The 14,823-nt window shown below is 33.6% G+C and overlaps 1 protein-coding gene across 5 annotated transcripts in view; it reads left to right on the plus strand.

Moving 5' to 3' along the window:
* The window catches only part of DPP10 (dipeptidyl peptidase like 10), a 728,831-nt gene that overhangs the window by 668,757 nt on the left and 45,251 nt on the right, over positions 1 to 14,823 (plus strand). For all 5 annotated transcript variants that reach the window (XM_080667876.1, XM_080667877.1, XM_080667878.1 and 2 more), the window contains 4 exons: positions 8,960 to 9,051; positions 9,506 to 9,553; positions 12,573 to 12,694; positions 13,952 to 13,999. In XM_080667876.1, coding sequence (XP_080524002.1) covers positions 8,960 to 9,051; positions 9,506 to 9,553; positions 12,573 to 12,694; positions 13,952 to 13,999 — 310 coding nt within the window. The remainder of the gene's footprint in view (positions 1 to 8,959; positions 9,052 to 9,505; positions 9,554 to 12,572; positions 12,695 to 13,951; positions 14,000 to 14,823) is intronic.

Below are 14,823 nucleotides of genomic sequence, written 5' to 3' on the forward strand. Positions count from 1 at the left end.
GTTTATCTAATTACAAAAAGTCACTGAATTAACAAGTATTTCAAATATGACAAGATTAAGGAGTCAATTTAAATCTAATTCTCAATTACAAATGTTCATGAGAAATCAAGTTCCTTTTAAATTCAAATATATTAATATCACAGTCTCATAGTTAAGAAGACAATTTATAAAGATAAAGCATAGTGTATAAATTGAAATTTTCTATAAGAGTTATACAAACTAACTAGAATCAATTTCATACCTACAAAATATAGAGTAAATATCAATGTCGCAAAAGGTCCCTAAACAAACTGAATACTTTTATGTTAGAACCTACAAGTCTTATGTATATTCTCATCATTTTATCATTATATATATATGTATATATATATATATATATATATATATATATATGTATATGTATATTTATATTGCACAGCTCAGTGCCTTGAATTCTCAAAATCTGTCAATAGCTTAAAATCAAACACTTATCTAAGGTCTGCACTGTTAAAATAAGTGTCATGTTTTAACTTTAATTTTGATGAAAGCTGTAATAAATAATTAGGAACATATGTAATTTCCACAGGAGAAATGTATATTAATTTTCATAGTATATCATTACGTTTGAAAAACAGATTGTAGACTAACATATAACATGATACTTATGTTCTAAATAAATGTACGCATTGATAAGAGAATAAACATTTTGGTGATTCAATATCTAACTATTAAATGGTTATATGAGACAGGTGGGATTAAGGAAAGTTTTCCTTCTGTGTTGAACTGAAGGAAGCTTTACTAGCAAATTGCTTTACCTTTTGCTAACTAATGATGTTTTGCTAATATAATTACCACAGAGATATCTGTCCTAAAAAATAAATAATACTTTCCAAATCTTCCAAATGACTGTGACATTGAATTTTTAAATCACCGTCTTTTATATTCAAGAAATTGTGAATATCTTAAGATATACTCAAAAATAGGGAAATATGTATAAGACATCTTTATACTATATGTAGCTCCCTAATGTACAACTTATTCAAAAACTTATGAAGATAAACAGCATCTTTTAAAAAGTGTGGAATTGGGAGAGGCTGATGATGTTACATGTAGGAATCAATATATTTATGCTGCTAACGAAGTTTATTTGTAAGTCTTGGGAAGAAATACTTTTGGTCCTCCAATCAAACCATCCTGATGTGCAGTCTAACTCATTATTTCTGAAATGTTCAGAACAACTTCATAGAGCAGATGCGTTTACTTTGTTCTTCTATGTGAAGAATATAGCGAAGGTTTCATTGAAGCAGAAACATTTGTATCTATTCTGGGTACAGTTCAGAGAATTTGTGCTTTGCATCATTGAGAAATAAACATGACTGTGCAATTGTTTATGGATATTTTCATGATATGGCTAAAATGAATTTACTTTGTTAATGAGTCAGAGGTTAGTTCTTAGGTAAATATAGTTTATACCTAAGTTTACACACACACACACACACAATTTTAGTAGTTTGAATCCCATTGCTTCAATTTTTAATAGCTAACAAAAAAGCTCTTTTATGAGTTGTATATGATTTCCACATTGACACATATATAGTATAAATATTTGTAAAATTCTAAACAACATAAACTGAACAAAGGAGTAAAATCAAACATAGTCTTGTCACCCCATACTCTCACACTGCCAATCAATTGGTTTAGATTTCTAATTCCTTCTTACATTAAAATATATTATTTTCTCTTAAAGATTATAATCAAACACGCATCTAGATTTAAAATAATGTATAAGCGTTTTCTCACATCATGTACATGTAATCTTTATACTTATATAATATTCTTTTTTTTAATATGTCTTTATTGATTGTAGAGAGAGGAAGGAAGAGGGAGAGAGAGATAGAAACATCAATGATGACAATCATTGATTGGCTGCCTCCTGCACACCCCTTGCTGGAGATAAAACCTGCAACCCAAGTATGTGCCTGACCTGGAATCAAACTATAACCTCCTGGTTCAGGAGTCAACGCTCAACCACTGAGCGACATTGGCCCGTCATATATCATTCTTAAATGTGATTTTAATAGTTGTGCAACATTCCATCAAGTAAATATACAACACTGCATTTCAATCATCATAAAGTTATTTCTAATATTTAATATTATAATTTATTCAGCTATAACATTATTATGACTCAATACTTATTTTTATTTATAATAATTCCCACAAGAATATATTTATAGATGTTGAAAGATACCTAGACAAACCATATGTGCACATATGTATTTGTTTAAGTTTTGATATGGAGTGCCAAGTTGGCTCTCTGAAAATAGTATGATGATTTACAAATATGGTATAGTAATTTACAGCCTTAAGAGTAATGCATATCAACATTGATGACTTCTACTCTCTCTCCCTCCCTTGACATGCTAGAGGATTCTTAAAATCCATGTGCCCAGAAGGTGAGAAATGACAGGAAGAGAACCTGGCCGCTGGCAGTCAGGAAGCACCTTGATGCTTAGCTATAAGTACTTCATGCTTAGCTATATTTGAGAACGTCCCCTTTAACTGAGAATATATTTATCTGTTTGAAGTATCTGGCTAAACAAAACTAGTAAAATTTGCCAACACTTTGCTCTCTTACACAATCAGTGGATAGATGAAAACCATTAATTAGAGACCATAAAAGGTACATTCGTGCTTTCAGGATATTTTCATTATAGAGAGTGGTGATTTTACATTACAAATATTTTAATGTTTAATTCTCATTTAAAAAAATGATTTTTCTTAAAGTAATTCCAAAAAATAAAAAAGGAATGCACTTATTCTCCTCCAGTCTTCTTATGATTCTAATTTTATGTAAATTACATTATTTCATCCTTATATTTTTATATTTTAAATTTTGATCTAAAGCCTACATTTCCCATAATTCTAAATAATTATAAAAAAACAATTTGTTAGAATATTAATATTTAGTTGATATATTAAATCATTATTCAATGTTTAATTTAGTAGCATTTAGTTATGATTATAGATATTATATGTTAAGCTTATTTATATTATAGATCATTTATTTAGTTTTGATTAAAAGTAAATATTTCTAAATATGTATATAGCTATTTATATATCTAGATTACTTTCAATTAAATATGTGTAAGCAGAAATTGTGAGTATTTTACCTACTTTTATATATTTCATAAAGACAAATTAATAAAAATAAAAATTGGCTTTTTCAAAAAGTCTATATACTAAGTTAATTGTTCTTCTGAGTAGAGTATGCATTATTGATATTAGTTTATGTAATTTCTGAATCAAACAAAGTCCTTTTGTTTATTTATTTAAAAAAAATATTTATTGTTGAAAGTACTACATATGTCCTCCGGTGTCCCCCATTGACCTCTTCTAGCCCACCCCCATGCCCCACCCCAGGCCTTCACCACCCTATTGTCTGTGTCCATGGGTTATGCATATGCATACAAGTTCTTTGGTTGATCTCTTCCCACCCGCCCACCTTGCTCCACCTTCCCTCTGAGATTTTGCACTCTGTTCCATGCTTCTATGTCTCTGGATATACTCGGTTCATTAGATTCCACATATAAATGAGCTCATGTGACACTTTTCCTTCTCTGATTAGCTTATCTCACTTAGCATAATACTCTCCAGGTCCCCTCATGCTGTCTCAAAGGGTAAATTATTTATTTATTTTTTTATTTTTTTACTGCTGCATACTATTCCGAGGTGTATATGTACCACAGCTTTTTTATCCACTCATCTACTGATGGGCACTTGGGCTGTTTCCAGATCTTAGCTATTATATATTGTGCTTCTATGAACATAGGGGTGATATATTCTTTCTGATTGGTGTTTCAGGCTTCTTAGGATATATTCCTAGAAGTGGGATCATTGGGTCAAATGGCAGTTCCATTTTTAATTTGTTGAAATTCCATACTGTTTTCCATAGTGGCTGCACCAGTCTGCATTCCTACCAGCAGTGTACTAGGGTTCCCTTTTCTCCACATCCTCGCCAGCACTTGTCGTTTGTTGATTTGTTGATGGTAGCCATTCTGACAGGTGTGAGGTGATACCTCATTGTCATTTTAATTTGCATCTCTTCGATGATTAGTGACTTTGGGCAATTTTTCATATGTCTCTTGGCCATCTGTATGTCTCCTTTGGAGAAGTGTTTATTTAGGTCCTTTGCCCATTTTTTAATTGGATTGTTTGTCTTCCTTTTGTTAAGTTGTATCAGTTTCTTATATATTTTGGATATTATCAGATGTATCATTGTCAAATTTTTGTTGATGGTTTCTTTTGTTGTGCAGAAGATTTTTATTTTGATTTAGTCCCATTGGTATATTTTCTCCTTTGTTTCCTTTGCCCTAGGAGCTGTATCAGTAAACATATAGCTAGGAGAGATGTCTCAGATTTTGCTGACTATGTTTTTTTCTAGGATTTTTATGGGTTCATAACTTACATTTAAGTCTTTTTTACATTTTTAGTTTATTTTTGTGTATGGTTTAAGTTCGTGGTCTAGTTTCATTTTTTGCATATATCTGTCCAATTTTCCCAACATCATTTATTCAAGAGACTGTCCTGACTCCAATGTATGCTCTTGCCTCCTTTGTCAAATATTAATGGAGTGTAATGGCTTGGGTCAATTTCTGGGATCTCTGCAAAACTTCTTTTACCTCATACTATTAAACTTTTGATCACTTTTGATATTTTCCCTTTCCATATCCCCCATAGCATTTTTATTTAGACTTCTAACTTCTGAATTACCATATCTGAAACTATTACATCCTACATCCTACAATGCAGCCAACAGTCAGGAGAAAGGTTTTTTATTCAAAGACATGGCCACCTTTTGTCTCACATCCTATATAATAAAAGCCCAATATGCTAAATGTCCGGTTGTCCAGACGTCCATTCAACCAATCAAAGTGAAATATGCTAATGATATGCTAAGGCTGCTCAACTGCTCACTATGACATGCACTGACCACCAGGGGGCAGATGCTCAGATTGGTAGGTAGCTTATTGCTGGGGTCTGGCTGATCGGGACTGAGCGAGACAGGCAGGATATGCCCTGGAGCCCTCCCATGGACCCTCCCCGGCTGGCCAACTTTCTGCGTCCCTCCCTGGCCCTGATTGTGCACCCGTGGGGTCCCTTGGCCTGGCCTGCACCTTCTTGCAATCTGGGACCCCTCGGGAGATGTCGGAGAGCCAGTTTTGGCTCAATGGCAGAACGACCAGTTGCTATGATGCACACTGACTACCAGGGGGCAGACGCTCAACGCAGGAGCTGCCCTCTGGTAATCAGTGCACTCCCACAGTGGGAGTGCCACTCAGCCAGAAGCTGAGCTCACAGCTGGTGAGTGCAGCAGCGGTGGCGGGAGCCTCTCCCACCTCCATGGCACACTAAGGATGTCCGACTGCTGGCTGGGGAATGGGCCTAAGGCATCAGTCAGACATCCCCCAAGGGCTCCCAGACTGCGAGAGGGCAGAGGTTGGCTGAAGGAACCCCTGAGTGCATGAATTTTGTGCATTGGGCCTCTAGTATGAGATAAGAAGCTGTATTTCAATCTTGTTAAGTGGTCCAGATTCATAAGCATAAGTGATTGCCCTGTCATCTTCCCAAATTGTGTTAAGAGAAAAATTATATTGGTGGATCCACTTGCTTTCTCTATGCAGCCTTACCACATTTTGTTCATGATAGCTGATGATTTCATTGGAAACATTTGAATGTTTATTCATTACAAATACTGTAGAAAATAGAATGCCTCATCCATAATTCTACCACCTAATCAACCCAATACAATTTTTCATTAAATTGCACTGCTGTATCTGATTAGGACATTGTCTGAAAACAATTAGTTCACCTCATATGATGAATAGACAGTAAATTAAATCATGCTATTTTTAAGCACTATAATAGTTCCCTTATCTAGGTGCTCTAAAAGTTAAATGGAATATAATATAAGAAATTTGAATGAACTGTGTGATCAGGTAAAAATCAAGTTCATTTTTAAACTTTTAGCCCTAACCGGTTTTGCTCAGTGGATAGAGCGTCGGCCTGGGAACTGAAAGGTCCCAGGTTCAATTCCGGTCATGGGCATGTACCTTGGTTGCGGGCACATCCCCAGTAGGGGGTGTGCAGAAGGCAGCTGATTGATGTTTCTCTCTCATTGATGTTTCTAACTCTATACCTCTCCCTTCCTCTCTGTAAAAAATCAATAAAATATATTTTAAAAAAAACTTTTACTGATACCAATGCATTTCCAATTTGTAAATAGGAATATAAAATTAATATTTAATTTTAGTGAGCAAGATCAAATCTGTACCAGTTAAAAGAGAGGTACCTAATGTCTAAGGTCCTAAATAAAAACACACACTCTCTTCATCCTATATTTTCAGCCCTCTTTTAAGAATGAATGAAATGATTCATTTTATTGCTGTTTATTTTAAAACTAAAAGTGAAATATGAGTTCAACTTAAAGTATATTGTCTTAGTGTCCTTGTCAAAAGTCTACTATGATTTAATTGTCACAATCAGTGTTTCTGTTCAAACAAGTTAATCTAATAAATAAATAGCATGGGAACACAGAAAGAATGATTATTTTGAAGTAAAAATGATTATTCTTTCCTGTTTTGTTAAATTATCTTGCCTGTGGTTGTATATCTGCTGAAGGTAGATGGAAAACAAATTGAGGTACAGACACCCCCTCATAAAGATAGTTAAGTACCTTCATATTTATTTTGGATTTACAGTCTGATTGTCTACAATGCTCTGATTGGTATTGGGATTTTATACATAGAGTCCAGATCAAACTTAACATGCTCACTGCCATGATACAATCCCTTGTATATTATTGGAAAATATCATGAGTCTTATAACTATAAACATATAACTATGAAAGATAGTCTATGCCATTATATGTGAAATGTTGTTCAGACTTATTCCTCAACCCAGATTTGCCCTAGTAGAGAGAAAATGAGCAGGGCAGTTACATATGTTTGAAGTAAAATCCAAAGGTTGTGTGGCCGTTATAATGACTTTCAGCAAGAGTTCTCTTGGTTCTAGATTTAGAAGCTTCCTAATTTGATTCCAGATGCATGACTGAAGTGACTAATGCACAAAGTATATTCTTGAAAACATTGGGTTCAAGAATTTCAAAGCATTGAATATTTTCTCATGATCACTTTTAATGTGGCCCTTGTCTGTGTTCAAAACATACACACACATTCTCTGAAAAACAGAAAATATAATCAACCGAGAAATCTGTGAACTGAAAGCATCTCCAGATAAGTACACATATTGAGCAAAGTTTTACTTTTTAATGTTTTGAGATATTTTATTCTTGAATTTGGGTACAAAATGTGAATTAACACCTTGAAATGTTAGTGTCCTGCCATTAGATCATTCTAAGTAGGATCTGAAAATGAAGGTGAACCATCAGTGGGAGGTTGTCCTGTAAGAATTTGGAATAAAGTATGTGTTTTCAAAATTCCTGTCCCTTTGGGAAGTGCCTGTCTCAAGTCTCAGAAATTCTGTTTCATCTCTGCATTTATATTTTTATTCAACAAATACTTGTAAAGTGTTATAATGCAACAGAAAGTATATAAAAAGTTAAGAAGACATATGCTTTTTGTTGACCTTAAACGGCTAGATGTTTAGAATAAGAAATAGACAATTTAGGGAAATGTCAAATACAGATTGTACCAACACATAGAAAGGTGTTGTTGTTTTTTTTGCATATATATATATATATATATATATATATATATATATATATATATAGTTCTTGGGTTGCTTGGATCAGTTATGAAAATTAGAGTATAGGATGTGTATTTAGATTATATAAATGTGAATATTCATAGGTGTGATATGCAATTTTCTTATATTAGAAAATATTTTTAATCTTAAGAGATGTATATTAAAGTATTTAGAGCTGAAATAGCCTGGTATATATTACTACCAAATGATTCAGCAAACAAACAAACAAAAAGAAGTGAGGACATGTATTCAAAAGTTGACTTTTGGTAAATCTAGATAAGAATTGAATGATACTCATCTACTATTCATTCAACCTTCTGTAGGTCTGAATATTTGCTCAATAAAAACAAAACAAATGAGTTACAATTTCATACTCATTAGTTTGAAAAAACAATAGCCTGATGAAATGAACTGTTGGTGCAGAAGTGAGAACCATGTGGAGCAGCAGAAACTTGTATTGCTGGTAGACTATAACTTTGGAAAATACTTTGTCACTAGCTAGTTGAGTAGAAGACATTAATTATATCCTTTGCCTAGGCAATCCCATTTCTTGTTGTTTGTCTCAAGAGAACCCTGCTATGGCCATCAGGAGACATTAATAAAACTTTTTTAGGCAACTTGTTTTAAAAAGCAAAAATGTGGAAACACTCAACTGTAAAAAAATAAGCAACAGATAAATTATGCTATATTTATACAATAAAATATCACGTAACAGTGAAAGTAAACTATGGCTATAAGCATCAACCTGGATTATTCTCAGAAATAAATTGCTGATTGAAAATAGCACGTGGTGTGAAGGTCAAAAGTATACAACCCTTAGTATTTATTTGGAATAAAGTTTGTCCTGAAATGTTTTATTTAAAGCTGTCCATACCTCACAGCTGTCAATCATTTAGTTGAAACTTTTTTATCAAAGTCCTATGTCTGTCCCAAATGCCAAGATGACAACCTATGACCAGTGGATGCACAGGGGATCCTCAGCTAGATGCACCTTCTCAATGGTTTTCCTGCAGCATAAGAATAAAGGCACTACCCTCCTTGGGCCTATGTTTATATAAATGTGAGTACATTGGTTAGGTGGTAAATGAGAAACCGAATGTTAGTTGAGAATTAAAGAATTAAAAGTGACACAGGCAGTTACGACTTTTTTGTTGACCAGAGAGATACCCTTTAATTCTTAAAAAAAAATTTAATCGTTTCTATTTGTTTACAGAGTAAAAGTGAGCAAATTACTGTGCGGCATCTAACATCAGGAAACTGGGAAGTGATAAAGATCTTGGCATATGATGAAACTACTCAAAAAATGTGAGCATGTTTTGGTTCTATAGTCAGATTAGAAGTCAGGGTTGTCAACTGCAGTATTTTCTGCCAGATTTATGTGTTGCCAACTATGGTGCTAGTCCAAACAACTTGGCCATGTAGCAACCTTCTCTTTAAAGACACTCTCTATCCATCACCGGAAGAGACACTTATACAGACACTTGCACGCACGCACACACACACACACACACACACACACACACACATACACACACAGGCACACACCCATACGCAGAGAGATTGAGAGAGATCATAAAAAGTGTGATAATATTTTAAGAAAAAGTATATATTTCCCAAATGGATCAAAGTCCTGTATCAAAGTTCTGTGGTTAATAAAAAAAGCTCTTCTATATTCTGGACAGTGCAAAAATTCAAGTGAAAACAGCGTGGCAAATGTTGATTTGTGCCTCATGCTTGTGTTGTTTTCTTTCCTGGGCAGTTACTTTCTGAGCACGGAGTCTTCCCCAAGAGGGAGGCAGCTGTACAGGTAAGCAGTGTGCCAGGATCTCTCTACACAGGTTGATTTCTCCATGGCCATTATACAGCTTAATGATAGGATGAAACATTCTGGAGGGTGTTTTTTGACATGGCTTGGGGAGAGCCAACTCTGCGTGACCTTCACACTCTTGGTCCAGTCCTTCAGCCCTGACCTTTATGATCCTCAAGGTTAGAACAGGAGTGCAGACAATATTGCTGCTCCTTTATTTTTTTTCCTCACCTGCTTCTACCGTCTCAAAATATTTTTTTTTTTTTTGAGGCTTGGTTCCCTTAACCACCAACATCACAAGCATTCACATATTTCACCACTGGCCTTTCTTCTACTAAGCCTCATTTTGCATTTTCAGTGTTAATATTGTACACATGCAGTTTATTTCTGAACGAAAGAAAGCATTGTGATCACTTATAGACTGGATCCAGTGCAAGTTTCTCCCCCTCTCCTCCACCTGCCCCCGCCACATAGTGTATACAACCCATTAAGGTTATTTAAGCCAGTACTGCTTGTTGTTTACCAAAATAAAGCCATGGATGGGGCATTTTTCCATCTGCCAATTTTCCCAAATGGAAAGCTATATTCATAAAAGGGGCTTAAGGTTATACCCATGTAATATCGAAATGCCTCTTCACTCAGAAAGCCTTCAGCAGGACCTCACAAGAATGACTGTTGTTTTTGTCTGGCAAGCAACTTATTAATTCTAGACTTTATATATACTTTCTAATTTCCATTTCACAGTTTTAAAGTGTCAAAACTGCCATGGCATTTTCTCAGTGGAAATTCATCATGTTTGAAGAAGTGTCACCACTGACTTTTACCAAGTAGCCTAGACTCTCCTTTGAGGGTAAAAATAAATGTTTAAAGTGCTCTAACTCCCTCTATTTCACCCATATACTCTCATGTATGCATATATTGCTTTTTATCTGAAGCAAGCCTTTCTTTTTATCACCCCTTCCAATATGTCATTTTCATATCCTTTGTCTTTTCTCTTAGAGTCTAGAAGCCATAGTCTCAATCCTAATGACTTTCAAGGAGGAACAGCTAACTGTTTATTTAAAGACACTGATTCTAACTTTGGTTCAGATGTCTTCAATAAAGTACCGGTCACTTTTTTTCTTTTTGGTTACCTGAAGCTTATCTTCCTTGAAACATACTATGATTGGTATTGGCAGTCATGAACAATCCTTTAAGATGTGGAAATACTTGACCAATATTTTATTTCTCCCATTTTATAAAAGTCTTAAAGGAAAACTTAGTTTCAGAAGATTAGATTTGGCCAGGTTGAACCAATGGAATTCCCTCAATTCCTCTTCCCATTATTAGCCTAAAATGTGATTTGAATCACAATGACTTCTTAGATTTGTGTGCTTGACTTATCTCTTTAGTGACTGAGGCAGAAGAGTCAATCTCTGTGACTGGTGCTAGTATAGCAGGCTGTGCTATAAAGAAAATGTAGTACCAATAAATTTCTCCTTAAACAGCTCATCAAATGCCAGTTGACTTGACTGTAAGATAATGTTAGTGTTTAATCCAGAAAACTCAATCAATGTCTTGTCCAGGCCATAAAAATAATCATTGGCTGACAATTTATGGGATTAGATACCTCTGCAGAATCAGCACTGCTACCATATTCAGTGTTACAATTTGATCTTACAATTTGCATTTCTTATTTCAATAATCTCAGAGTCTAAATTATGAGAAAATACCAACATAAACCTCTATATTATGAGAAAACACCAACAAGTTATATGGAGTCGAGAGTAAAGGTTTTAAATTCTAGTTATGTCACTAAATACCTAAGTGTGAATAGTACACATTCTTAATCTCTCTGTGGTGATGGTTGCACAATATTGTGAATGTAATTAACAACATTGAAATATACACTTAAAAATGGTTAAAATGGCAAATGTCATGATATATATATCATAAAGGTGAAACTGGCTACTGTGTTTAAGTGCCTAGTGTATATTAATCACCTTTACTAGTAAAGGATCATTATGATGAGCTCAGGATGCTTCAGCTATGATATGTGACTCTGTGAACTGTACTTGATTGCTTCTGTGCTTCTGATGCCCACATCAACACCCTGTCCTTGCCCCCAGCCCCATGCCTGCAGCATATTGCACATCAAAAGCAGCATGACCATGATTCATTTCCAACTGCATAACCCAAATCATGTTTCGTTTCAAAATAAAATTGAATATTTTGTCAAATCAAATTTCATTAAATGTATTATCAACAGTGTTTTACCTATTAGCATAGATAATTTATGATTCATCTCTATTTAAAAAATAAACGATTCTAGATATGAAATTTAACCTTGGAGATATATCTCAACCCCTCTGAGCTTAAGCACCACTATTGGTAAAATAAAAAGATGATTGATTTTCTTTTTACTTACCCCCCCCCATGTTGCAAAATATGTATGATTTTTAACTACATATATATATAGTAGTAACTACATATATATATTAGGACATAAAAATAACTTTCTTTACCAAAAATTTGGTGCAAATACTTAGTGGGAAAAAATTTCACACTAATATCAAATTCCAGTGTTTAGTGTCGAATTGAGTAAATAATGAGCTTGATTTTTTGTGTGTGATTTGTGAAAACATTTATTAGTTTTTTCAATTAATGTTTATTGATAATGACTTTATGTTAGTCTTTATGGGCAATTACTTTTAAGACTTTACAAAGAAATACCTATAGAGAAATGCAGTTAAGAATAAGTTTTATTGAGTTCTGTGTACATCAGTTATTTTATTTATAAGCATACATATATACATACAGGTGTACATAGTTTTAATTTTGTTATAGAGAAGAAAAATATCCATGTATTAACATTAGGAATGGAAATTGACTTTCCATTTTTATGGCAAGTCATAATTTATAAGGAACCTCAATGTAAGTAATGCTGGAGCTCCTCTGTTAATGTTAACATTAAAATACAGATGCCACACAATCAAGTACCTGGAATGGTAGCATTTCTAACATGTTTTTTTCCCTCCAGTGCATCTACTGAAGGATTATTGAATCGTCAGTGCATTTCATGTAATTTTATGAAAGAACAATGTACATATTTTGGTGCCAGTTTTAGTCCCATGAATCAACATTTCTTATTACTCTGTAAAGGTAACAGATGATTTCTGATAAAGTTTATTTTATTGATTTTATATGGTCAGCATCTATTACTATCATTAATAACTATTATTCTCTAGCTATATGACTTATTCTTAATATATGTTTTTTAAGTTATAAATTATGGATTTACTGTGATGCAAATTATATTCATAAGCTTCATTTAGAAATAGGATTGGAGAATAAATACACAATCAGAAAGGACTATTTAAACATGAGCAATTTTAAAAAGTCATGCCACAATAATAAACTAACTTAGCTATACTTAGAAAAACAATAGTCATTAAAATAATGGCTAAGTTGTTAAAATATTTAGTATATACAAAAATTTAATTTTCTGGGTCTGGTCCCTTTCAATTCTGACAAATTACACTTACCCCAATTATTTATTCTATCTGTAATTAATATAGTCTTTGATAGAGGCATGATATCGCTAGGTTATATTGATAGAAATAATTGTCCCTTTAATAGGACACTGTATTTCCCAGAGATGAAATGGGAGACATGTCCTCCTATAGTATTATCAATTGAGTGCTACTGGTTCAGCTGGTAACCTAGGCTGTTCTGTTTTAAAACAACACAAGGAATGAACCAACACTTACTCATTTAAATTAATTTTACTCTTGATGTCTGAAATGAAGTAATCAAAAAAGAAAAGTACTTGTTTGATGTCACCAGGGAAAAACCATTAGACCTCTAGATAGAGTTTCCTAATTTATGATTCATCTCTTTCGAATCATAGAAGAGAAGTTTCTTATGGTTACACCTGAATTAACTAGTATATTTGAAATAATTAGTGATTCCAGTTAACATATTGTAAAAATTAATATATAATCAGCTCTAATTTTTATTTATCTTGTGGATGAAATAATTCTAATATACATGGATTCTTTCTTTCTTGGCTAAGTGGGTAAATAGAATTTAATCTTGCTTGAGCAGATGATGGAGAGGTCAAGGGTCATGAACCAGCTTTCTGAATATCTGTGACTAATCTATAAGAGACTAGAGAAAGAGAGAGCTAGGCGCATAATATTGGCTTAAAACCATAGAAATATGGATGTATGGGGCATTTTGGATAAGGGGGAATCTTAAAATTAATCTATGCAAATAGTTCATTTCACCCTATGTTCTTATTTTCTGAATAAAATATCCATAGAAAGGAATGAAATCTAGTGGACTTGCTTCTGTTTCACTACATAATTATTACTTAAATTTCTTTAAAATGTTTATACATATATTTTTAAAATTCAGGTCCAGGGGTCCCAATGGTCAGCCTACATAGCACGGACAATCCAGCAAGTAAGTACATGAACACAGCAATACAAAATAGTCATGGTTGGTGCTGGTCTTAGGTATGATATTACTCATTCTGAGTGTCATAGTCTTTAGAACCTTCTTCAAAAGAGTCCCCAGCATGGGGAAAGCTCTGTAGCACCATCAACTTGACCTGTGTATGCAAAAGCAACAGTAAAGCAAGTGGATTGAGCCAGGTGACGACTGGAATTGGATCTGATATGCCTGAAATAGGGTGTCCACTATGTCTCTATTAAATGAGGAGGGACTGATGAGGATCCTTTAGGGATAGTATTTCATTCTACTATCCCCTTGGTACTCTGGGTTCATTTTTCTGGGCCTCATATAAATTGTTCCTCTAGAGCAACACATTTTTTGTAATTCTGGGAAAATTATGAAAAACATATTATTTTATATTTTTATTCTATTCCATATATTCATGGCTTTCTAGTTTTATATATATTCATTTATTGTTTAATATATTTATCCAACTGCTCGTTATTTATTGGGTGAGCATGTACTTTAGCAAGCCAGATGACAGAGGCTGGATGTACATTGCTGGTAAAACAAGGGCAATATGTTTAAGAACTTATAGTAGAGTGCTCAGGTAAATACATGGTTGAGCTAATCTTAAAAATGAATAGCCAGATTGCTTCCTGCCACCCATTCTTCTTACTTTTTTCCATATTTATTTTCCTTCTTCCAATTTAACATTTTTATTTAATCAATAATATTATGCTCTAATAATTTACTGTAGGAATCCAAAATCTAACAAATTATGCTTCTATTTATTATTTTATTTAATCCTCAGAACACCTCTTATAATAGTT

Source organism: Plecotus auritus (assembly GCF_963455305.1).
Source record: "Plecotus auritus genome assembly, chromosome: 5".
Taxonomy (NCBI): Eukaryota; Metazoa; Chordata; class Mammalia; order Chiroptera; family Vespertilionidae; genus Plecotus; species Plecotus auritus.